Below are 26,341 nucleotides of genomic sequence, written 5' to 3' on the forward strand. Positions count from 1 at the left end.
GACAACGATGAGACAGCCTATAGGGAGGAGGTCAGAGACCTGACCGTGTGGTGCCAGAACAACAACCTCTCCCTCAACGTGATCAAGACAAAGTAGATGATTGTGGACTACAGGAAAAGGAGGACCGAGCACGCCCCAATTCTCATCGAGGGGGCTGTAGTGGAGCAGTTTGAGAGCTTCAAGTTCCTTCGCGTCTACATCCTCAACAAACTAACATGGTCCAAGCACACCAAGACAGTCGTGAAGAGGGCACGACAAAACCTATTCCCCCTCAGGAGACTGAAAATATTTGGCATGGGTCCTTAGATCCTCAAAAGGTTCAACAGCTGCACCATCGAGAGCATCCTGCCGGGTGCATCACTGCCTGGTATGCAACCGCTCTTTCTCCGATCGCAAGGCACTACAGAGGGTAGTGCGTGCGGCCCAGTACATCACCGGGGCCAGTACTGCCATCCAGGAGCTTTATACCAGGTGGTGTCAGAGGAAGGCCCTAAAAATGTACTCCAGCCGCCCTAGTCATAGACTGCTACCGCACGGCAAGCGGTACTGGAGCGCCAAGCAATAAGACTCCTGAACAGCTAATCAAATGGCAACCCAAACTATTTTCATTGCAATAAGTGGGTGTTTATTCATCATACCTCTATGTATGTTATGTGTCTCTCTCCACCAGGAGATCCAGGACATGCTGCCGGGGCTGGGCCAGAGAGAGTCCTGGGGGGAGCTGGGTAGCGGAGACACAGAGGACGGTAGTGGAGACTGCGACGATGAGGACGGGTGTCAAGGGTCTGGAACGGGGGCAGTCAAGACCTGTGAGTGACAAAGACACACTTACACACACACACACACAACCAGACACACACACACACACACACGTATGCATGTGTCACGCACATGCTCACACACACGCACCTCTCTGATTCAGTGTTTACATCTGAACAACCAAGTACATCAAGCCTCTAGTGTAGATGGCCAGGCAGGACTGACTGTGTGTCTGGGTGAGTTGTAGTACCTTCTGGCTGAAAAAGCCAGCAGCTGTCTGCTAATACAAACAGGGCAACACTCTGGAGACCTGGACTGGCATCATATGCTGGGAGGAAGGGAGGGAGGGCTAACAAAAGGCTTGGGCCTCCTGTATTTGGAAAACATCTGAGAAATAGAATATTGCATCTACTTCACTGGGCAACCATTCCAGGTCTTGTTCTTGGTTTATCTTTGTCACTCTCTCCCTCTCTATCTCTCTCTTGTTCTGTCTTGCCTTCTCTCCCTTTATCCCTCTCTCAAATGTTTACATTGCCAAAGCAGGTGAAATAGATAAACAAAGTGAAATAGGCAATATAAAATGAACAGTAAACATTACACTCACAAAAGCTCCAAAGCAATAGAGACATTTTAAATATAATATTATGGCTATTTCTCTCTCTCTCTCTCTCTCTCTCTCTCTCTCTCTCTCTCTCTCTCTCTCTCTCTCTCTCTCTCTCTCTCTCTCTCTCTCTCTCTCTCTCTCATCCTCTCCGTCTCTCTCTCTCACTCGCTCTTGCTGTCTCTCTATCAATTCAATTTAAGGGCTTTATTGGCATGGAAAACATATGTTAACATTGCCAAAGCAAGTGAAATAGACAATAAACAAAAGTGAAATAAACAACAAAAAATGAACAGTAAACACAGAAGTTCCAAAATAATAAAGATATTTTAAATGTCATATTATGACTATATACAGTGTTGTAACAATGTGCAAATAGTTAAAGTACAAAAAGGAAATTAGATAAACATAAATATAGGTTGTATTTACAATGGTGTTTGTTCTTCAGTGGTTGCCCTTTTCTTGTGGCAACAGGTCACAAATCTTGCTGCTGTGATGGCACACTGTGATATTTCACCCAGTAGATATGGGAGGTTATCAAAATTGGGTTTGTTTTCAAATTCTTTGTGGATTTGTGTAATCTGAGGGAAATATATGTCTCTAATATGGTCATACATTTGGCAGGAGGTTAGGAAGTGCATCTCAGTTTCCACGTCATTTTGTGGACAGTGTGCACATAGTCTGTCTTCTCTTGAGAGCCAGGTCTGCCTACAGTGGCCTTTCTCAATAGCAAGGCTATGCTCACTGAGTCTGTACATAGTCAAAGGTTTCCTTAAGTTTGGGTCAGTCACAGTGGTCAAGTATTCTGCTTTCTCTGTTTAGGGCCAAATAGCATTCTAGTTTGCTCAATTTTTTTGTTAATTCTTTCCAATGTGTCAAGTAATTATGTTTTCTCATGATTTGGTTGGGTCTAATTGTGTTGCTGTCCTGGGTCTCTGTGGTGTCTGTTTGTGTTATTGAACAGAGCCCCAGGACTAGCTTGCTTAGGGGACTCTTCTCCAGGTTCATCTGTCTGTTGGTGATGGCTTTGTTATGGAGGTTTTGGGAAGCGCTTCCTTTTAGGTGGTTGTAGAATTTTACGGCTCTTTTCTGGATTTTGATCATTTGCGGGTATCGGCCTAATTCTGCTCTGCATGCATTATTTGGTGTTTTACATTGCCTATCTTGGTTGGGGACAGAAGCACCAGATAATCAGCAAATAGTAGACATTTAACTTCAGATTATAGTAGGGTGAGGCCGGGTGCTGCAGACTGTTCTAGTGCCCTCGTCAATTCATTGACATATATGTTGAAGAGGGTGGGGCTTAAGCTGCATCCCTGTCTCACCCCACGGCCTGTGGAAAGAAATGTTTGTGTTTTTGCCAATTTTAACCACACACTTGTTGTTTGTGTACATGGATTTTATAATGTCATATGTTTTTCCCCCAACACCACTTTCCATCAATTTGTAAAGCAGACCCTCATGCCAAACTCAGTCAAAGGCTTTTTTGAAATCAACAAAGCATGAGAAGACTTTGCCATTGCTTTGGTTTGTTTGCTTGTCAATTAGGGTGTGCAAGGTGAATATTAGGGTGTGCAGCGTGGTCTGTCGCACGGTAATTTGGTAAAAAGCCAATTTTACATATGCTCAGTACAATGTTTTCACTAAGGAAACGTCTGCTGTTAATGATAATGCAGAGGATTTTCCCAAGGTTGCTGTTGACGCATATCCCACGGTAGTTATTGGGGTCAAATTTGTCTCCACTTTTGTGGATTGAGGTGATCAGTCCTTGGTTCCAAATATTGGGGAAGATGCCAGAGCTAAGGATGATGTTTGTAACGGCAGTCTAAGTCGTCCTCCTCCTCAGACGAGGAGAGGCGAGAAGGTTCTGAGGACCAATGTGCAGCGTGGTAATTTTCCATGATTTAATTAACACAAAACAAGACACTATACAAAATGACAAAACAAACTAACCGTCACAGTCCTAGCTGGTGCAGACAAAACACAAAGACAGGAAACAACCACCCACCATCCCCAACACAAAACAAGCCACCTATATATGATTCTCAATCAGGGACAACGATTGACAGCTGTCTCTGATTGAGAACCATATTAGGCTGAACACAGAAACAGACGAACTAGACACACAACATAGAATTCCCACCCAGCTCACGTCCTGACCAACACTAAACAAGCAAAACACATAAGAACTCTGGTCAGGGCGTTACAATGTTAAAGAGTTTAATTTAAGTATAGACAATTTGAATTTTTTGTCTGTATATTTTATCATTTCATTGAGGATACCAACACCACAGGCCTTTTTGGGTTGAAGGGTTTGTATTTTGTCCTTTAGTTCATTCGGTGTAATTGGAGAATCCAGTGGGTTCTGGTAATCTTTAATAGTTGATTGTAAGATTTGTATTTGATCATGTATATGTTTTTGCTATTTGTTCTTTGTTATAGGGCCAAAAAGATTGAAGAAGTGGTTTACCCATACATCTCCGTTTTGGATAGATAACTCTTCGTGTTGTTTGTTTAGTGTTTTCCAATTGTGGTTAGAGTCTATGGATTCTTCAATTACATTGAGATGATTCCTGACGTGCTGTTCCTTCTTTTTCCGCAGTGTATTTCTGTATTGTTTTATTTATTCACCATAGTGAAGGCGTAGACTCAGGTTTTCTGGGTGTCTTTGTTTTTGGGTGGATAGGTTTCTTAATTCGTTTCTTAGGTTTTTGCATTCTTCTACTGCCAAGTTTACACCTTCACTATTACAGTGAAACGTTTTGTCCAGGAAGTTGTCTAAAACAGATTTAATTTGTTGTTGCCTAATTGTTTTTGGTAGGTTTCCACACTACTTTCCTTCCATCTATAGCATTTCTTAATATTATTCAGTTCCTTCGGCTTTGATGCCTCACAACTGGTTATTGCTCTGTTCAAGTAGACTGTGATTTTGCTGTGATCTGACTGTGAACGCTCTGAGAGACTCTGGGTTGAGGTCAGTGATAAAGTAGTCTACAGTACTACTGCCAAGAGATTAGCTATATGTATACCTACCATAGGAGTCCTCTCGAAGCCTACAATTGACTATGTACATATCCAGCGTCCGACAGAGCTGCAGGAGTTGTGACTTGTTTTTGTTGGTTATGTTGTTGTAGTTGGGCCTAGGGGGTCATATGGGGAAGGGAATGCTGTTACATCCAGGTAGGTGTTTGTACCTCTTTATCCTGAGGATGTCAGATTCTTGTCCTGTTCTGGCATTTAGGTCGCCACAGACTAGTACATGACCCTGGGCCGGGAAATGATTGATTTCCCATTCCAGGAGGGAGAAGCTGTCTTCATTAAAGTATGTGGATTCTAGTGTGGTGATATAGGTAGCACACAGGGTACAGCGGGAGGGCGCTTCAAAGGCCTCTGCATTTGGGTGGGGTGGGCTGTGCGACTCACCTGCCATTGTTTGGCTCAAGGGCCTTGACACCTCTCACTTCACACTTCAGTGGTAATTGAAGTTGTATCTGTTCTGTTCTGTCCTGGCAAGCTTGGTAGCCTTAACTTAGCATTCAGTCCTTATAAAGTAAAATATATCATTGTAATGTGTTTTTCTTCTTGGCTTTTGAAAAAAAAAAAATAGCTTCCGACTAAACATGACTCACTCAGTTCCAGGTTGGATGGTATTTTCAGGTTTCGGTTGTTTGTTTGCCAGAGCATTTGCTGTATAGCTTGGAAATAATAATCCTAGTAGGTAGTAGGAAGCCTTCCACGTAATTCCGTCCAAAATCAGGTTGTTGGTTTGAAGTTTTGATTTGGAGTGAAAGTTATGTTGTGGAGGGTAGCATCCTGTATATGTCCCTGCCAAAAAATCTAAGTTTATCTAACTCTAAATCGTATCTTTTTGTAAAAACATGCTGAAAAATGTGGGCACTCACATGCAGCTGTGTCTCTCTCTTTCTCTCTATCTGTGTCTCTCTCGCTCTCGCTCTCTCTCAGCCTTGACTTCAGTGGTCCTTTCCCTGCTGAGTTTTTACTTTGTAGGGTGCGGTCATGTACAGTGTGTGTGTGTGTGTGTGTGCTTGTTTGTCAAGCATGTGTGTGTGAGTGCAGAACTGTATTGATGGGACAGTGTGTTGACAAGGCCACTGGACCTGCCTCTGGGGTGCTGTTGATTTACAGGGCTAACCAGTAGTGTAAAGTACTTTAAGGAAAAATACTTTAAAGTACTACTTAAGTCGTTTTTTGGGGTATCTGTACTTAACTATTTATATTTTTGCCAACTTTTACTTCACTACATTCCTAAAGAAAAGTATGTACTTTTTACTCCATACATTTCCCCTGACACCCAAAAGTACCCATTACATTTTGACAGGAAAATTGTCAAATTTACACACTTATCAAGAAAACATCCCTGGTGATCCGTACTGCGTCTGATCTGGCGGACTCACTGCTTAATATAAGGAATTTGAAATGGTTTATAATTGTACTTTTCATACTTAAGTACATTTGAGCAATTCCATTTAATTTTCATACTTAAGCATATTTAAAACCAAATACTTTTAGACTTTTACTCAAGTAGTATTTTACTGGGGGACTTCCACTTTTAGTTGGGTCTTTTTCTATTAACTTCTACTTGGTCACCATGCCGGATCCGGGAGCATCCTCATCAGTAAAAAAGATGACTAGCATAGCCTAGCATAGCGCCACAAGTAAATACTAGCATATAAATATCATGAAATCACAAGTCCAAGACACCAAATGAAAGATACACATCTTGTGAATCCAGCCATCATTTCTGATTTTTAAAATGTTTTACCGCGAAAACACAATATGTATTTCTATTAGCTAACCACAATAGCAAAAGACTCAACCGCATATTTTCATAATTTTTTTACCGCATAGGTAGCTATCACAAAACCGACCAAATAGAGATATAATTAGTCACTAACCAAGAAACAACTTCATCAGATGACAGTCTTATAACATGTTATACAATAAATCTATGTTTTGTTCGAAAATGTGCATATTTGAAATGCCAATATTTCAGATTTTTTAGGTGTTTTAAAGCGAAAGCACAATATAGCATTATATTAGCTTACCACAATAGCAAAACACACAACCGCAAAAAACAGCAAAAGATATAAAATTATTCACTAACCTTGACAAACTTCATCAGATGACAGTCCTATAACATCATGTTACACAATACATATATGTTTTGTTCGAAAATGTGCATATTTACCGGTACAAATCGTGGTTTTACAATGTGAATACGTAGTCAAAATGCACAAAATTCTCCAGAGATATTTTGGACAGTCACCTAATCTAATCAAATAACTCATCATAAACTTTACTAAAAAATACATGTTGTACAGCAAATGAAAGATACACTAGTTCTTAATGCAACCACTGGGTTAGATTTTTAAAAATAACTTTAGTACGACATAGAGCTTACGTTATAGCGAGACAGCGCCCGCAATAAGTGCGGAAAATATGACTAAACATTTTCCACAGAAATACGAAATAACATCATAAATGGTTCCTACTTTTGCTGAGCTTCCATCAGAATCTTGTACAAGGAGTCCTTTGTCCAGAATAATCGTTGTTTGGTTTTAGAATGTCCTCTTCTCCTGTCAAATTAGCAACCATAGCTAGCCATGTGGCGCAAACGTGCCCAACTTCACATGACGCAAAGAAAAGAAAATTCCAAAACTCGCAATAAACGTTCAATAAACTGATACAACTCGGTTGAGAAAAACTACTTTATGATGTTTTTATCACATCTATCAAATAAAATCAGAGCCGGAGATATCTAACGTGTATACCGAAAGCTTTTCAGAAGGCGATCTGGGGTTCCTTCTCGCGCCTTTCGAAGACAATGAAATTTCCAGACACGTCATTCCAAAAGCTCTTGTTCGGCCTCAGATCAAACTAGACACCCCATTCCACCTCTCACTCACTCACTCACTCACTCAGTCACTCACACACACACACACACACACACACACACACACACACACACACACACACACACACACACACACACACACACACACACACACACACACACACACACACACACACACACACACACACACACACAGCCAACTGCTTAGTAAAGGCAATGTTGATTGGCCAGATCAATCCCTATTTGCCTTTAAGCAAGGCTCTCTATGTAATAGCCAATACGTCCTTGGCGTTTAGGACCTAACTGTGTTTTCATATTACTTAATGGCATTAAAGTAACTTCAGTCATTAGTTACTGCCATTGGCATAGACAGGACAGTCTCTTTCCATCCAGTCTGAAGTGGAGGGTTGTCATATAGCATTGATGTGATGGCGGTTGTTTTTCCACACCATGTGACCTTACCTGGAAAAGCTTTGTGCCCTAGTTAGTGGTTATATTTGAGGTCATGAGTTTTTCCTGGTCAGGTTTCATGGTAAGGAAAAACTCCTGGCCTTAAAGTTACAGTATTTTATAATACTACATGTTTGTGCATTACACTGCTTGCCTTGGCAGTGGATTTTGGTATAGAGAGACTAGATCATCACCCTACAGAGGATGTATTATTTTAATTTGAGCCAGTTTGCTACAGCAGGAAAACAATCTTGCAGCAACATGAAATGGGAATTATTATGGACATTTTTGTAAGGGTCAATCGAGTCTGAAATTTCAAAGTGGAAATTATGAACTTCAGAAGCCTTTTTAAACCTCAAATACACTACAAGTTTTACATTTCCTGCATTACAGTGATCAAATTAAGCATTCTAGGCTTGGAAAAGGAGAAAAAAGGAGCAGTGAAAAAAAGGGATGTGTGAAGTTAAACAGAGGGAAATAAAAGCACTCTCCTTTCCCAACCTTCTCCGTAGCTGCCAGGCTGGCCAGGTATTCTACTCAGAAGACATCACAAAATAGATGGCATCATGAGGATGGAATATTATGTGGATATATTGACATCAAGACATCAGTCAGGAAGTTAAAGCTTGGTCGCAAATGGGTCTTCCAAATGGACAATTACCCCAAGCATACTTCAAAAGTTAGAATAATGGCTTATGGACAACAAAGTCAAGGTATTGGAGTGGCCATCACAAAGCCTTGATCTCAATCCCATTGAACATTTGTTGGCAGAACTGAAAAAGCATGTGTGAGCAAGGAGGCCTACAAATCTGACTCAGTTATACCAGCTCTGTCAGGAGGAATGGGCCAAAATTCATCCAACTTATGGAAGCTTGTGGAAGGCTACCCGAAATGTTTGACCCAAGTTAAGTAATTTAAAGGCAATGCTACCAAATACTAATTGAGTGTATGTAAACTTCTGACCCACTGGGAATGTGATGAAAAAAATAAAAGCTGAAATAAATCATTCTCTCTACTATTATTCTGACATTTCACATTTTTAAAATAAAGTGGTGATCCTAACTGACCTAAAACATGGAATTTTTACTAGGATTAAATGTCAGGAATTGTGAAGAACTGAGTTTAAATGTATTTGGCTAGGGTGTATGTAAACTTCCGACTTCAACTATATACAGTGGGGCAAAAAAGTATTGGCCATAGTGGAGTTTGGAGTGTGACTGTTTGAGGTTGTGGACAGGTGTTTTTTATACTGATAACAAGTTCAAACAGGTGCCATTAATACAGGTAACGAGTGGAGGACAGAGGAGCCTCTTAAAGAAGAAGTTACACGTCTGTGAGAGCCAGAAATCTTGCTTGTTTGTAGGTGACCAAATACTTATTTTCCACCATAATTTGCAAATAAATTCATAAAAAATCCTAAAATGTGATTTTCTGGATTTTTTTTTTTCATTTTATCTGTCATAGTTGAAGTGTACCTATGATGAAAATTACAGGCCTCTCTCATCTTTTTAAGTGGGAGAACTTGCACAATTGGTGGCTGACTAAATACTTTTTTGCCCCACTGTACAGCACCAAAGAGGGAGAAGGTAACTCACCCTACAGGGGTAATATACAGCACCAAAGAGGGAGGGTAACTCACCCTACAGGGGTATCATACAGCACCAAATAGGGAGAAGGTAACTCACCCTAAAGGGGTATCAATACAGCACCAATGAGGGAGAAGGTAACTCACCCTACAGGGTGTAATATACAGCACCAAAGAGGGCGACCTGTTTGCCCCTCCCCCCATTCTGAATAACATACCGTTCCTGTCACTCGCTCTCCTTCTGCCTTCCTTGACCCTAGCCTCCCCCTTTTCATAGAAACAGCCTCTCTCATCACTCTTTGACCCTCGTTCGCAGGCAACCTGAGTGGGAAGAATCTGTGCAGGGATCAGGGGTCTCCCTCTGGAAATGCCAGGGGTATGGCAGCAGGGTAATACAGAAAGGCAATCATGAGGCACAACCTACCATGCTTTAGAGAGGGTCACCTAGCAACAGGTGCTAAATGGCATGGGTTGAGGAATCGGGGGGAGCGAGGGTGAGGATAAGGTTGTGTGCTTTACTGGGGTATGGTTAGGGGGTATGGGGTACAGCTCAGCGCAGTACAGGTTGAGTAAATGGGCTTAAAAGGACAATGTCACCCACTAGTTGGCCTGTTAATGTGACAGGGCCCCAAGATGGATGAGATTCCTGAAGAGGAGAGTTGGGTCTTTGGGAGAAGAGAGGGAGCCCTGTACTAAACACACACTCTAACACTAACACTTTAACTAACTCTGTACTGTAAGTTGGTGAACTTCTTTAACAACCTTGTGTGGGTCCCCTGCCAAACTCACACACGCTCATACACACTCCAGGTGCCCCTCAATATGGGCAGGTGTGTGTGATGAAGTGGAGAACACACAGCTGAATCCATTCCTACATAGTTAGTATCTATCAACGTCAGTTCCAGGCTCCCAGGGAGCAGGCACATATCAGATTAAATAGAGGTGTAGAACAAATACCAATGCAAGTGAGTGTGTGTGTTTCCTGACTGAAATCTCACATCTAACACACACACTCCCATACGGTGGTATTTGTTCTACACATTGTCTGCAGCCCAGGCGATCGATAGAGACACTTCATGGTGGAGCTAAGAGCTTTCACCTGCTTTTCACTGACACCTGCTCTGTAACCTGTCAACTGGTAGAGAGAGAAAGATCTGAGTGTCTGGAGCTAATACACACTCTATTCTTTAGACACTGCTTAAGGAAGCCATTCTCTGGCAGCACATCTCTATTCAACAACCCACTCTATATTTAATATGTAGTCTTAAGGCCTTGGTAGAGAAGGAGAGAGAGAGGGAGAGAGAGAGAGGGGAGGGAGGGAGAAAAAAGGGAAGAGGGCTGTCACAGCTGAATAATAGAGGAGAGCGTTTTATGTGAGTAAAAACTGTTATTAGCCTGTCAACGTCTGAGTAGGGCTGGATGCAGGGGGATGACTGCTGCATTTGCTTGTTGTTGAAGCTAACACTGTGTGGTACAAGGCTTATAATGCTTCAGTGTACACATATTTACATGTATACAACAAATCCATGAACAAATTTGTCCTCTAGCGCAAAGTGGATTTATACTTGACTTGGGGGCTATGTCAACAGTCTTAAATGTTAAGTCCCCATATTTGGGGACCCTATTTGATAAAAAAATTATTAATTCAGTCTGGTATGAGAATGGTAGCCCCTATCTGCAAAAGCAGGGTGTCTGCGGAAAGGTGAGTATCTTGGCTGTTGATCGGTGCCTTCAAATCTTTGGTGTGACTTACTTACATAAATGGGCATACACATTTATAAAGGCAGGCTGAGCCGATGATCTCGTTTCAAGATGGCTGCAGCCTACATTTCGGTTAGCGTTGTGAAACATAAACAAAATTAACACGGAATACGTTGATGCACACCAAAAGCCGTGACTCCACAGATCATGAGGATATCTTATTTGTCTGCCTGTGACCTACTGTTATTGATCACCAGCCCCAAGAGTCAAAATGTTTATTTTACACAACGTTTTCGCCAAACAGGAAACGTCTTACAAGGCAGCTTCCATTTGGTCTGTTTGAGCTATAGCTACATTGGGTTATCAAATTAATCATTAGGTTTGTAGGAACACATTTGGCCTATTGCCAATGTTATCTAATGTATGATTTAATGGCAACATCGAATGTCCAAGAGGGACTATCTTTGCGCATTAAAGAAATGTTGTTACCTGCGCTGTAGGCATCCATTACACAGTCTTGTAGCCAATGAGATACAATTTTGAGGTATATGCAGTTGACGTGGGTGTGAAAAGCAAGGACTAGAACCTTTTAGGCGTAATGTAAACTATTGCTACCTGGCTCAGAGACGAGACACACCGAGCACACTACATTACATTGTAAACCGATTTAATCGCTTTAGCATTAAGGCTGGCTTCTCAAGGGTGTAAAAACTACGAATATCGAACAGGAACCTAAAAAGGAGGCAGCTATGAATAAGTATACCGACATAGAAGCTTTAAATAAAATAGTTGGACTTGGATCAGGGGTGCAATTTGGACAAGGATTTCGACTCAGCCGATGAAGATTGCATTCTAGAAGGATTGGATCCACTTTTAGATCTGTAAGTACATTATTTTCATGACTTTATATTGCTAATTTAATATATGTATTTCGTTTTTTATAAGTTGTCTGCTTTTTGTACTTTTAGTTTACATTAGGCCCATGTAACAAGTAATTTCAATGTTAAATAATATCAAAGTAGTTATTGTCTGTTTCATATTAGTTAACTGTTCTAAGTTTCATCCTTGTAACTTTGGAGAGGCCACTAAACTCTCATGACCACTGTTTATTTGTGATTCCCACCTCTGCCTTTGTCTCCAAAGTGTTACTGTTTGCATTGTGTGTGTGCTTCACACCTGTGTGAGTCACTGTACAGATATAGTTTAGGCTTGGTGTTTTTACTTCACAGCAATGTCGTTTTGTAAATTTAGTCAACTTTAATTCTGTGTCTTACAACAATATATCCTTTTATTTTATTCAGGAGGAGGATGAAGATGATTTGAATGATGATGTTTGGGAGCCCCCCCCCGCCGGTCAAGGTCTTCACCCCTGACTGCTATGTCAATCACCTCTTCTGACGGTTCTACATCTACCATCCAACAAAGGCCCCGCTCCTCTTCAACTACCCCCACTGCAGGTCCTGGCACCACTACCCTCTCTGCAGATGAATCTGGAGGTGTGGGCCCCAGGGAGGAGATCTAGGCCTCAACAGGGGAGAGGCAGAGGAAGCAGCACAACAGAGGGAGATGAAACTGAGTCAGGGGGCATACGGTCCTTGAAGATGATGAGGAGCCAGAACAATTTTAAGTTTAAACCCAAACGACCTGAAGGCTCACAGTTGGTTAGTGATGAAACATACACCCCCTTACAGCTGTTTCAGCTCTACTTTACCACTTCTGTACTGGGAACACTAATTAGTAATACCAACAAGTATGGTGACAAGAAGCAGCAAGGGGGAAGAAAGATGTTCTTGAAACCATGGGTGACATTCTCAACCACATTTCCTTGGTGATTTACATGAGACTGGTAAAGGTATCAAGACTAGTTGACAACTGGAGCAAGTCCCCAATCTATCGGTTCGAGTTCCCCACCTCCATCATGAGTGAAAACCAATTCTTTGCCATCAACCGTACTCTTCACAGAAGTGACCCACAAAAGGATCAGGAGAATGACCAGAAGAAGAAGACTGCAGGCTATGATTGTCTTGGAAGAGTCAAGCCCCTTTATCATGACATGGACTAACACGCTGCTTTTTGTGAAATGGAAGGGAGGTAACCATGCTCACCACACAGCATGACGCATTCAATAACAACCATGTCTCAAGGAGGGTGAAAATAACAATGGGGCATGGATGAGGAAGAATGCCCCCGTTTCTGTGAAGGACTACAATGCCAATGGGGCATGGGTGAGGAAGAATGTCCCCGTTTCTGTGAAGGACTACAATGCCAATGGGGCATGGGTGAGGAAGAATGTCCCCGTTTCTGTGAAGGACTACAATGCCAATGGGGCATGGGTGAGGAAGAATGTCCCCGTTTCTGTGAAGGACTACAATGCCAATGGGGCATGGGTGAGGAAGAATGTCCCCGTTTCTGTGAAGGACTACAATGCCAATGGGGCATGGGTGAGGAATAATGTCCCCGTTTCTGTGAAGGACTACAATGCCAATGGGGCATGGGTGAGGAAGAATGTCCCCGTTTCTGTGAAGGACTACAATGCCAATGGGGCATGGGTGAGGAAGAATGTCCCCGTAAAGGACTACAATGCCAGCATGTTTTTTTTATGCTCTGATAGGCTACTACCAGGTCCTCCACCAGTATAAGACTTTTTTTTACCACTTTGTGGACATTGTTACAGTAAATGCTTTCATTCTCCACAAGCAGATGCACAAAGCAAAAGGTCAAAACCCTCTCTCCCAGATGGCGTGTCGCTGCAGAATGTTTTGGTAGCCATGCTGGTTAAGTGTGCCTTGAATTCTAATTAAATCCCATACAGTGTCACCAGCAAAGCATCCCCACACCACCTCCTCCATGCTTCATGGCAGGAACCACACATGCGGAGATCCTCCGTTCATCTACTCTGCATCTCACAAAGACACTGTGGTTGCAACAAAATTCTCAAATTTGGACTCATCAGACCAAAGGACAGATATACCCTGGTCTAACATCCATTGCTCGTGTTTCTTGCCTCAAGTATGTCTATTCTTATTATTGGTGTACTTTAGTAGTGGTTTCTATGCAGCATTTCAACCATGAAGGCCTGATTCACACAGTCTCCTCTGAACTGTTGATGTTGAGATGTGTCTGTTACTTGAACTATGTCAATCATTTATTTGGTCTGCAATTTCTGAGGCTGGTAACTCCAATGAACTTATCCTGTAGCAGTGGCAGCTCTGTAGCAGTCGTAACTCTAGGTCTTCCTTTCCTGTGGCGGTCCTCATGAGAGCCAGCTTCATTATAGCGCTTTAAGGTTTTTGTGACTGCACTTGAAGAAACTTTGAAAGTTCTTGAAATTTTCTGGATTGGACTTTCATGTCTTAAAATAATGATGGCCTGTCATTTAGCATTGCTTATTTGAGCTGTTCTTTGCATAATATGGACTTTGTCTTTTTATTTATTGTCTTTTTATTTATTGTAATATATTATTTTTCTCCCCAATTTCATGGTCTCCAATTGGTAGTTACAGTCTTGTCTCATCGCTGCAACTCCCATGCGGACTCGGTAGAGGCGAAGGTCAAGAGCCGTGCATCCTCCGAAACACAACCCCGCCAAGCCCCACTGCTTCTTGACACAATGCCCACTTAACCCGGAAGCCAGCCGCACCAATGTGTCGGAGGAAACACAGTACACCTGGCGACCGTGTTAGCGTGTATTGCGCCCGGCCTGCCACAGGAGTCGCTAGTGCGCGATGGGACAAGGACATCCCTGCCTGCCAAACCCTCCCCTAACCCGAACGATGCTGGGCCAATTGTGCGCCGCCCCATGGGTCTCCCGGTCGTGACAGAGCCTGGACTCGAACCCAGAATCTCTAGTGGCACAGCTAGCACTGCCTTAGACCACTGCGCCACTTTTACCAAATAGGGCTATCTTCTGTATACCACCCCTACCTTGTCACAACACAACTGATTGGCTCAAGCTAGTTAAGCAGGAAAGAAATTCCACAAATTAACTTTTAACAAGGCACACCTGTTAATTGAAATGCATTCCGAGGTAACTACCTCATGAAGCTGGTTGAGAGAATGCCCAGAGTGTGAAAAGCTGTCATCAAGGCAAAGGGTGGCTACTTTGAAGAATCACAAATATAAAATATATTTTGATCTGTTTACCATTTTTTTGCTTACTAAATGATTCCATATGTGTTATTTCATGGTGTTGATGTCTTCACTATTATTCTACAATGTAGAAAATTGTAAAAATACAGAAAAACCCAGGAATGAGTAGGTGTGTCCAAACTTTTGACTGGTACTGTTTATCTGTTGCTTTTATATTGTTTTGCAAACAGTTCATTTGTAGGATAAACGTTCAGGCACTTTGGAGAGGTTGAACAAAAACACTTGGATATCCCCTGTATGTCCCCCGACACCACCACAATGTTTGAGAGGTTGGTATGGTAGTGATAGTGTTTCTATACTGAACAAATAGCATTTAGTGAATGCAAATATGTAATAGCACTGGAATGATCTAATTTACAGACATAAGCCACTTTGGAGAGGTTTAGGAACACTTGGACACGTGCTGTGAACACACCTGACACCACTTACTAAAATATCTGCCCATTTCTAGTTGTTAGGTCTATCAATCCCATTTTTTCCTGATATTGTTCACATGTTGTGGAAGCCATCTGATGTGTTTCCAGGTCTACTCATCAATATTCACTTATAGCTTTTCAATGACTTTCAAAATAAAAACAAAAAAATGATTTTGTGTGTGCTTGATCTTGTCTATTCTGAGCTATGTAACTCCTATCTTCTGATAATTCCTTATTATCTCCCAGATGTAATTACACATGAATTGCAGTTTCTTTTGGTTTTGTCTTTTTCGGTGGAAATCTACATTTTCCCAATACATTTAAGAGGTTAACCAAGCCTCGCAGGAGTGTTGAAGACTAGCAGAAACAGTTTTTATCTCAGCCGGGACTTTGTTCCACTCTACCACTGGTGTATATAAAAACGTGTTCTGGCCAGTACCGCTTTTGAATTGACATGGCACAAAATCTGTGCCACTGCCTATTGTGGCGTAGGAATGAGAGTAACTAACACTTTTCCTTGTGTCTTTGATCTGACCTTCATTGATTTCATTAAATTTCTCTTTTAAATAACTTTCTCTGGCTTTTCCTTGTGCAATAAATTATAGAGTGGTCGCTCATACCACTAGCCTCGTACGAACCATCCTGATCTCACATTTTGTTTTGCTACACAGATAGCGAAACAGAATGTGAGCTCGCGAGATCAGGATGGTTCGTACGAGGCTATCATACCACAACCCACTCTGGGATATCATAGACCTGTCAGAAAGCAGAATTAGATCAATAACGGTTTGACTAGACTGGCAGACACGTGTGGGTTCCTTAATCAGCTGAAACAGATCAAATGAATGACAGAAACAAGTCAACCTGGACATTTGGAACATGTCCATCAGTAGGTCATAAAAGTTGTTGGTCAGTGGCCTATTACATGCACCGACTAAGACTGGTTTGCTCTTGGGTAGGAGGATGTCCACCCAAACAGCCTCGAGTTCATGTTTAAGATCAATTCTCTGGTTAAAACAAATGTCTGCTCTTATGTGCACACAGACTCCTCCCCCGTTGCAATTGTGGTCTTTCCTCAAAACCATGTAGTTCTCAATTTCCGAATCACAGATAGAACAGTCAACCCATGACTCCGTAAAGCAAATAATCACAGCATTGCTACTGCCAATAAACATAAATCAAATCAAATCAAATCAAATTTTATTAGTCACATACACATGGTTAGCAGATGTTAATGCGAGTGTAGCGAAATGCTTGTGCTTCTAGTTCCGACAGTGCAGTAATAACCAACAAGTAATCTAACCTAACAATTCCACAACTACTACCTTATACACACACAAGTGTAAAGGGATAAAGAATATGTACATAAAGATATATGAATGAGTGGTGGTACAGAACGGCATAGGCAAGATGCAGTAGATGGTATAGAGTACGGTATATACATATGAGATGAGTACTGTAGGGTATGCAAACATAAAGTGGCATAGTTTAAAGTGGCTAGTGGTACATGTATTACATAAAGATGGCAAGATGCAGTAGATGATATAGAGTACAGTATATACATATGAGATGGGTAATGTAGGGTATGTAAACATTATATTAAGTGGCATTGTTTAAAGTGGCTAGTGGTACATTTTTACATAATTTCCATCAATTCCCATTTTTAAAGTGGCTGGAGTTGAGTCAGTATGTTGGCAGCGGCCGCTAAATGTTAGTGGTGGCTGTTTAACAGTATGATGGCCTTGAGATAGAAGCTGTTTTTCAGTCTCTCGGTCCCTGCTTTGATGCACCTGTACTGACCTCGCCTTCTGGATGATAGCGGGGTGAACAGGCAGTGGCTTGGGTGGTTGTTGTCCTTGATGATCTTTATGGCCTTCCTGTGACATCGGGTGGTGTAGGTGTCCTGGAGGGCAGGTAGTTTGCCCCCGGTGATGCGTTCTGCAGACCTCACTACCCTCTGGAGAGCCTTACGGTTGTGGGCGGAGCAGACGAATCTCGTCGATGTTTGGTAGAAGGCTACGGACATTCAGACCCATGAAATGTAAACCTTTAGCTGAGCACAAGTCCATGGTACGATCCATGTTGTTGAAACCTGCTCACGGTGGTAGATCTCCTCGTATCTTTACCTCCAGAATGGTAGTGTTTAATTTTCTGTCTGAAAGTGTTGGCAGGATGTTATACAAGATCAGCAGCTAGCTACCAGTCAGTCAGCCTGAGAGGTCTAGTACGTGTACCAGAGAAGAAGAAAGATGGAGACAAAGAGACAGAGAAAGATAGAGATAAAGTGAATGGGAGCTCTCGTGTAACTAATATCACTGGTCCCAGATCAACTCACCTGAACCACAGAGCAGTAAAGAGATCATCTCTCCTCTCAGCTGCAGGGACAGCAGTCTGTTCCAGGGCCAGACTTAATTGGCACATAAATTATGTATCAGAGAAAATCGCTTTGTCCCCCTCACCATCCGCCAGACCTGTCGCTCAATAGGTGCGTGTGTGCTGTGTGTGGATAGACCTTTTTATTAAGTGGCTAGTGCACTCGGCCAGTCCCTGTGGATTCCCCCTGGCTCCGGTCGATACACAGATCTGGCCCTATCTCTCTATTCTAGACCTCTATTACCAGGACGCGCTCACAACAGCCTACTAATAATGCATTTAGACAACGTTGTGGGGGTGTGTTGGATATGTTTCAGATATTTTTAATTTGTTTAAATGAAAATACACTTTCATGTGTGTTAGTGGTGTATCTCATTGGTGGATTGTGTAGTCGGAGACCATTTTCTCCTAAGTCATTCATTTGCAATCAATTGGCTCACTATAAGTAGTTTTGAAAACGTTTGTTTCTGATCAGCTTGATTGTGTGTTATAGAAGCATCTCTTTAGCCTGCATGGTAGAATGCATTCGAGAGAGAGAGTGAGAGATAATAGACATGGACAGACGGTCATGGATTGGCATTCATGTGTGTGTGTTTTCATGCGTGCGTGCATGCTTGTGTCTGTGTTTGTTTGCGTGTGTGTGTACTTGTCTATAGCCCCGTTTATACCCTGTTCTAACATGTGTCCTTTGTCCTGATTTTGTCCACATTCTGATTGTGCGCACATTTTCAGTCAGGTGTAGACTAGTAGAAGATGCATTGTGATCAGATCTTCCTGAACACCTCCAGAGGTTGTCAGGGACACATTGTGTCTGGATATCTTACAAGGTATAAACAAGGCATATCCGTGACTGCGTGTCTGCCACAGTGGAAAAACCCCAGCTCATCTCTCCACACTCCCTCTTCCCTCCTTCTCATCAGTACATAATTTCCCCCAGTACATTCCAGTGTGGATTGGGAGACAGAGCGGCAGAATCCCATTGTTATCCCTCTGCTATATTCCTCAATTAACCCAGGAATGTCCCGGCTTTATTTGCCCAGTGCCCAGTTACATCAGGAATGCCTGTCTTTGTCTGGGTCCCAAATGGCACCCTATTCCCTATTGTACTGTATATAATACAGTTATCTGACCGGCCCTGGTCCAAAGTTGTGTATTATATAGGGTGTCATTTGGAACACAAACCTCTGTGTTATGTGTTAGCATGCATGGCGAGACTCTAGAAATCCAGTGGGGTAGGGAGTAGCTCATCTGTCTCTTTCGCCTACACAGGGCAGCCCGAGCTGGGGGAGTGATGAAGCGGAGCTCCCAGGCCCATCTAAATTAACCTGGTCCATTTTCAGGGTCACTCACACCACCGGTAGCCCTGTCGATAATGCTAATCTAATTAGGTGTGTGTGTCCACCAACAAAATATTTCCTGTTGAATTCCCTGAATGCCAAGGACACCTCACTCTGTTGCACAATTGAGTGTGTGTGTGTGTGTGTGTGTGTGTGTGTGTGTGTGTGTGTGTGTGTGTGTGTTGATGCACGTGTGTGTGTGTGTGTCTCAGGAGACCAATAAGACGAATGCAGCAACAGTACCTCCAATTATGGGTAAATAAACACTAAAACCAACATTTTCTTCTCGTTACTTTCAAAGCAGCGACTGCTGTACAGGTAAAAACAAGGACTTGCAAAGCTCCTCTGGGACCTGTTTTCATGTCCAGAAATGGTTGAACAGCATCTTGTACATTTCTTGACAAATGCAGGGCATCCAGCCTTTATTCGTCTAAGGTGTTTGATTTAGTCTCTAGTCTCTGTGGAGGCATGGGTTAGAATCAATGTTCTTGTTTGTTCAAGTCTTCAATGCCTGCGTCTCTTCAGTCACTCTACCATTCTGCAGCATTTCTATGTGGGTGGCAGGTAGCCTAGCCACTAAGAGCATTAGGCCAGTAACCGTAAGGTTGCCGGTTTGAATCCCTTAGCCGACTGGGTGAAAAATCTGCCGATGTGCCCTTGAACAACGTGCTTAACCCTAATTGTTCCTGTAAGTCACTCTGGAAAAGAGTGTCTGCTAAATTACTCCATGCCAATACTAAACTTTAAAACGAATCTAAACTTTGACATAGGATTTTTTTATTCAAATGAATCTCTAGGCTACATGCTGTTATTACAGTAGGTGATATATTCTGACTATAAGCTTTTTTTAAATGCTCAGCTAGCTAACTTCTGTATCTCTCCAGCTTGTGTCTGCTAGCATCCCAGAGGTGTACAGTACTAGTGCATATTGCATCTCAAACGGCACCCTATTCCCTACATAGTGCACTACTTTTAGCCAAAGAACTATGGGCTTTGGTCAATAGTAGTGCTCTATTTAGGGAATAGGGTGCCAATTGGGATGCATTCCGTCTCTCCTATAAAAGTACATATCTGCTGTAGGAAGGAGCTGGTTATGGAGGAAATGATGTCTAATGAAAACCATTTCCTGGCCTGATGGCCTCCTGCTCTGTCCAGGGACTCCTTAATTAATACCCTCTAACAAACTCATAAACTCCTCAAGGGAGGACCATGCCAACATAGACAGAAACTACTCAGGCCGAGTGACTGTAGGAGGCTGGGCCGGGGTTGGAATACAGTAGAACTGGTGCTGGTGTGAGGGACTGGGTGAATGTGTATTGGTAATGCTGATGTGAATGATACTGTGATGTGTCTATGTTGGTTGTGGGGATTGTTTGAGAGAATGGATGAGTTTGACAGTGTTGGGAGGATGCTATTCCTCCAGTGGACAGACGGTGGATAAACATGGTACATGTTCATATAGAAATGACTTACATCAAGTCCAACTGACCCAAAACAGTGGACTTTATGCAACACTTTACGGGGAAAGAAGTAAGGTGTTTTCTGATGGTGAAGTCCTTGCTCATGCCACATCAGAGCCCTACCCAGCCCAACCAAAACCCCTCCGAAAGCCTCTTCGATCGCCTTGTCCAGTCCCCACCCTAACACTGTGATCCCTCCATCCCCACCTTGCCCTGCCTTGTGGCACTCTGCTGAGCCCTGGATGAATGGCCAGGGGAAATGAGTTCTGCTGTAATATCCTCCATCCTCCACCCTGGGACCAGACATCTGCTGCCCAGACACAAGCATACAGGGTCCGACAGGGCCGGAGCTGAGCCCCTAGGAATGACGATGGCACACCCCCTTCTCCACACTCATACCTCACCTTTCCTCTCCAACCTCATGCCTCTTCACCTCACCGTTCCTCTCCACCCTCGTGCCTCTTCACCTCACAGTTCCTCTCCACTCTCGCCTTTCTTTCACCTCAGTCGCACCCCTCATGCCTCCACTCTTCACTTACCCCCCTGAACCCTCACCCATGTACCACTCTATCTACATGATCCCCCATTCTCCACTCCTTGTGCCTCTCTGACCGTATTCACTGCTTACTTCAAAGGGAGGTGTGTTGTTGAATGAAAAACAGATGCGTTTCGGGGCAGGGCAGACCTGTTCTCACAGAAGATCCAATAAGATCCTATATAATCCCTGTACCACCGAAGTAGGTCCGCCATATCCTGCGCAGGCTGGCGTGTGCGTCAGGAATATGCTCCTCCTGCCAGGGCAAACAGCTGTCACGCACCTTTAGGGCTCATAGGCTTTATAGAGAAGTCCCCCCCCATGTGCATGTCTGACTGCCTCTCATAAACAACCATGGAGGACTGACACACTGCTCCTCCTCTGACGTCTCTGACAGGCTTCTAATTGGTTTCTGTGTGTCTGAAGTTTGTCCGTTTCTTGAAGACTGAGACGGATCCACACCAAAGCTCTGAGCTCAGAGAGAAAAGGCTTGAGGTCTTTTAGTTTGACTCTGAGATGTCCTGCTTTGCCCTTTCTGTCACTTTGTATTACTCTCCCATATGGTCCAGTTCTTCAGACCCACGTTCCACAATGGTCAGAGTTAGCTACTCCATCCAGACCAAACACAGAGATCCAGGTCAAACACATTCCCTCTCTACCAGATTATGTTTACAAAACCCGTAATCTGTGTGGTTGAAGGATTAATGCAGGAGATCCATAATCTGTGATCCATAATCTGGGTGTAATGCATCTAAGGCTGACTGAACACCAGTCCTTATCTATCTCTGGGGTGGGTACTGTAGGTGGGGGTGGTTGGCTAACTCTGGGGTACTGTAGTTGGGGGTGGTTGGCTAGCTCTGGGGTACTGTAGTTGGGGGTGGTTAGCTAGCTCTGGGGTACTGTAGTTGGGAGTGGTTGGCTAACTCTGGGGTACTGTAGTTGGGGGTGGTTGGCTAGCTCTGGGGTTCTGTAGTTGGGAGTGGTTGGCTAACTCTGGGGTACTGTAGTTGGGGGTGGTTGGCTAACTCTGGGGTACTGTAGTTGGGGGTGGTTGGCTAGCTCTGGGGTACTGTAGTTGGGAGTGGTTGGCTAACTCTGGGGTACTGTAGTTGGGGGTGGTTGGCTAGCTCTGGGGTACTGGGGTTGGCTAGCTCTGGGGTACTCTAGTTGGGGGTGGTAGGCTAGCTCTGGGGTACTGTAGTTGGCTAGCTCTGGGGTACTGTAGTTGGCTAGCTCTGGGGTACTGTAGTTGGGGGTGGTTGGCTAGCTCTGGGATACTGTAGTTGGCTAGCTCTGGGGTACTGTGGTTGGCTAGCTCTGGGGTACTGTAGTTGGGGGTGGTTGGCTAGCTCTGGGGCTGGGTGGGGTTGGGATGTGTGAGGTTGTCTCCAGTCTTCAGGGATGATCATACAAAGAGCCCGCACATACCCATGGGACCTGCAATTGCATCTAGACACCATTACAGATATGAATAACTCTGTATCCTTTGTGACCCCATCCTCACTCTCACACTTCTTTGTAGTTGACGCTCCTGCGTCACGCTCGACCGAACCGCCAGTTGTTTCCACGATAAGACATGAGGATATATCAATCTGTCCGTCACTCCACCATCACTCATACTGTCTGAATAAGAGGAAGAAACAAACACAGTGGTAGCAGCAGGGTGGTTGAAATGAATACTGTCAGTGATGTACAATATCTAGTTATCTATCTGCTATCCAATCATCTTCTCCATCCATAACAGTATAGCCTAATACCTCCATAACAGTATAGCCTAATACCTCCATAACAGTGTAGTCTAATACATCCACAACAGTATAGCCTAATACATCCCTATCAGTATAGCCTAATACATCCCTATCAGTATAGCCTAATACATCCATAACAGTGTAGTCTAATACATCCACAACAGTATAGCCTAATACATCCCTATCAGTATAGCCTAATACATCCCTATCAGTATAGCCTAATACATCCCTATCAGTATAGCCTAATACATCCCTATCAGTATAGCCTAATACATCCCGATCAGTATAGCCTAATACATCCCTAGCAGTATAGCCTAATACTTCCCTAGCAGTATAGCCTAATACATCCCTATCAGTATAGCCTAATACATCCCTATCAGTGTAGCCTAATACATCCCTATCAGTATAGTCTAATACATCCCTATCAGTATAGCCTAATACATCCCTAGCAGTATAGCCTAATACTTCCCTAGCAGTATAGCCTAATACATCCCTATCAGTATAGTCTAATACATCCCTATCAGTATAGCCTAATACATCCCTATCAGTATAGCCTAATACATCCACAACAGTATAGCCTAATACCTCCATAACAGTGTAGCCTAATACGTCCCTATCAGTATATTCTAATACATCCCTATCAGTATAGCCTAATACATCCCTATCAGTATAGCCTAATACATCCCTATCAGTGTAGCCTAATACATCCCTATCAGTGTAGCCTAATACATCCCTATCAGTGTAGCCTAATACATCCCTATCAGTGTAGCCTAATACATCCCTATCAGTATAGCCTAATACATCCCTATCAGTATAGTCTAATACATCCCTATCAGTATAGCCTAATACATCCCTATCAGTATAGCCTAATACATCCACAACAGTATAGCCTAATACCTCCATAACAGTGTAGCCTAATACGTCCCTATCAGTATAGCCTAATACGTTCCTATCAGTATAGCCTAATACATCCCTATCAGTATAGCCTAATACATCCCTATCAGTATAGCCTAATACATCCCTATCAGTGTAGCCTAATACATCCCTATCAGTATAGCCTAATACATCCCTATCAGTATAGTCTAATACATCCCTATCAGTATAGCCTAATACATCCCTATCAGTATAGCCTAATACATCCACAACAGTTTAGCCTAATACCTCCATAACAGTGTAGCCTAATACGTCCCTATCAGTATAGCCTAATACATCCCTATCAGTATAGCTTAATACATCCCTATCAGTATAGCCTAATACATCCCTATCAGTATAGCCTAATACATCCCTATCAGTATAGCCTAATACATCCCTATCAGTATAGCCTAATACATCCCTATCAGTATAGCCTAATACATCCCTATCAGTATAGCCTAATACATCCCTATCAGTATAGCCTAATACATCCCTATCAGTATAGCCTAATACATCCCTATCAGTATAGTCTAATACATCCCTATCAGTATAGCCTAATACATCCCTATCAGTGTAGCCTAATACATACCTATCAGTATAGCCTAATACATCCCTATCAGTATAGCCTAATACATCCCTATCAGTATAGCCTAATACATCCCTATCAGTATAGCCTAATACATCCCTATCAGTATAGCCTAATACATCCATAACAGTGTAGTCTAATACATCCCTATCAGTATAGCCTAATACATCCATAACAGTGTAGTCTAATACATCCCTATCAGTATAGCCTAATACATCCATAACAGTGTAGTCTAATACATCCCTATCAGTATAGCCTAATACATCCCTATCAGTATAGTCTAATACATCCATACATTAAATGGACCCCTATATACAATACATCCCTATCAGTATAGTCTAATACATCCATACATTAAATGGACCCCTATATACAATACATCTGTCCATCTTGCTGTCTGTTCATCCATACATCCCTCCATTCATATACAGTATAGTGTAATAGATCAAGCTATTTATACATACCGGCCGACAGACAGACAATGCATCATTCCATCTATCTGTGTATTGATATTTCTATAGGTCTACAACTATCTGTCCTGTGCTGGTTTAGGGTTAGGGTTCATCTGTAGTTGAGGTTGACAGGGCAGAACGGTCATTATCTACACTGTCAAGCAAACAGACAGGGAGAGACAACCTAACAGCAGCTGACCTGGGGGATTCTGAGGCTGCTATACACACACACACACACACACACGCACACACGCACACACACACACACACACACACACAGAGTCTTGTACAGCTAACCTTGTGGGGACACATAATTCAGTCCCATTTATAATCCTATTTCCCCTAACCTTTACTGTTACCCTTACCTTAGCCTTAACCCAAAAACCTAACCTTAAACCTAACCCTGACCCATATCGTAATTCTAACCCTAACACTAATTCTAACCTTAACCCTAAACCTCCTAGAAATAGCATTTGACCTCATGGGGACTAACAAAATGTCCCCCAGTTGGTCAAATTTTTGTTTGTTTACTATTCTTCCAGGAGACTTCTGGTCCCCAGAAGAATAGTGAGCACGTCCACACATACACATACATACACACTGAGGGTTACACACATTCATACAAACACAAACATACTGAGTCTCTCACAGTGCTGACACACACCCCCCCCCCACACACACACACACACACACACACACACACACACACACACACACACACACTGAGTTCTGCCACTATTCCTGACAGATGGTGTTTGCTAGAACAGGAGAATTTTACTTTCACGGCTGCACGCATCTCTTTTTCTCACATGCCCCCTCTGCCCCGATCGAAGGAAGCAGTTTATTCATGCATTTCCTTCTCTGCCGACACACAGATGGATAACCGGACTTCTTCTCCACTCTCATCCTTCTCCTCCTTCTCATCCTTTTGTTTTGATGACTTCTACTGTTATGCTGATGAAGGAGGACCCAAAAGCGACGTAATAGAAACAGAGTCTTTATTCCAGTCTTAGACAAAAACGATACTCCTGATATATCTAAGGTAAAAACAAAACAGGAAAACTGAAATCCTCTCGTCAGTAAAGATGAACGACTGGAGACGCGACCACTAGACACCTGCTCACATGCAGCATCTGATGAAGGCAAAAACACGACAGGGCGGAACAAGGACACTGAACAGCAAACATCAAACAAGAATCCGACAAGGACTGAAGCGGAAAACAGAGCAAGAAATAGGAACTCTAATGAGGGCAAAAATAGGGGACAGGTGTGAAAGAGTAAATGAGGTCGTTAGGAGAATGAGAAACAGCTGGGAGCAGGAACGGAACGATAGAGAGAGAGCGGGAGAGGGAGAAAGGGAGGAGGAGAGAGAAGGATAGAAAAGAGGGAAAGAACCTAATAAG

General features: G+C 42.9%; 1 protein-coding gene across 2 annotated transcripts in view; it reads left to right on the forward strand.

Annotated features, from left to right (window-relative positions):
• Positions 1 to 26,341, forward strand: part of LOC129823644 (glypican-5-like) — a 275,132-nt gene that overhangs the window by 218,422 nt on the left and 30,369 nt on the right. For both annotated transcript variants that reach the window (XM_055882512.1, XM_055882513.1), the window contains one exon: positions 671 to 809. In XM_055882512.1, coding sequence (XP_055738487.1) covers positions 671 to 809 — 139 coding nt within the window. The remainder of the gene's footprint in view (positions 1 to 670; positions 810 to 26,341) is intronic.

Source organism: Salvelinus fontinalis, chromosome 26 (assembly GCF_029448725.1).
Source record: "Salvelinus fontinalis isolate EN_2023a chromosome 26, ASM2944872v1, whole genome shotgun sequence".
NCBI classification, from domain to species: Eukaryota; Metazoa; Chordata; class Actinopteri; order Salmoniformes; family Salmonidae; genus Salvelinus; species Salvelinus fontinalis.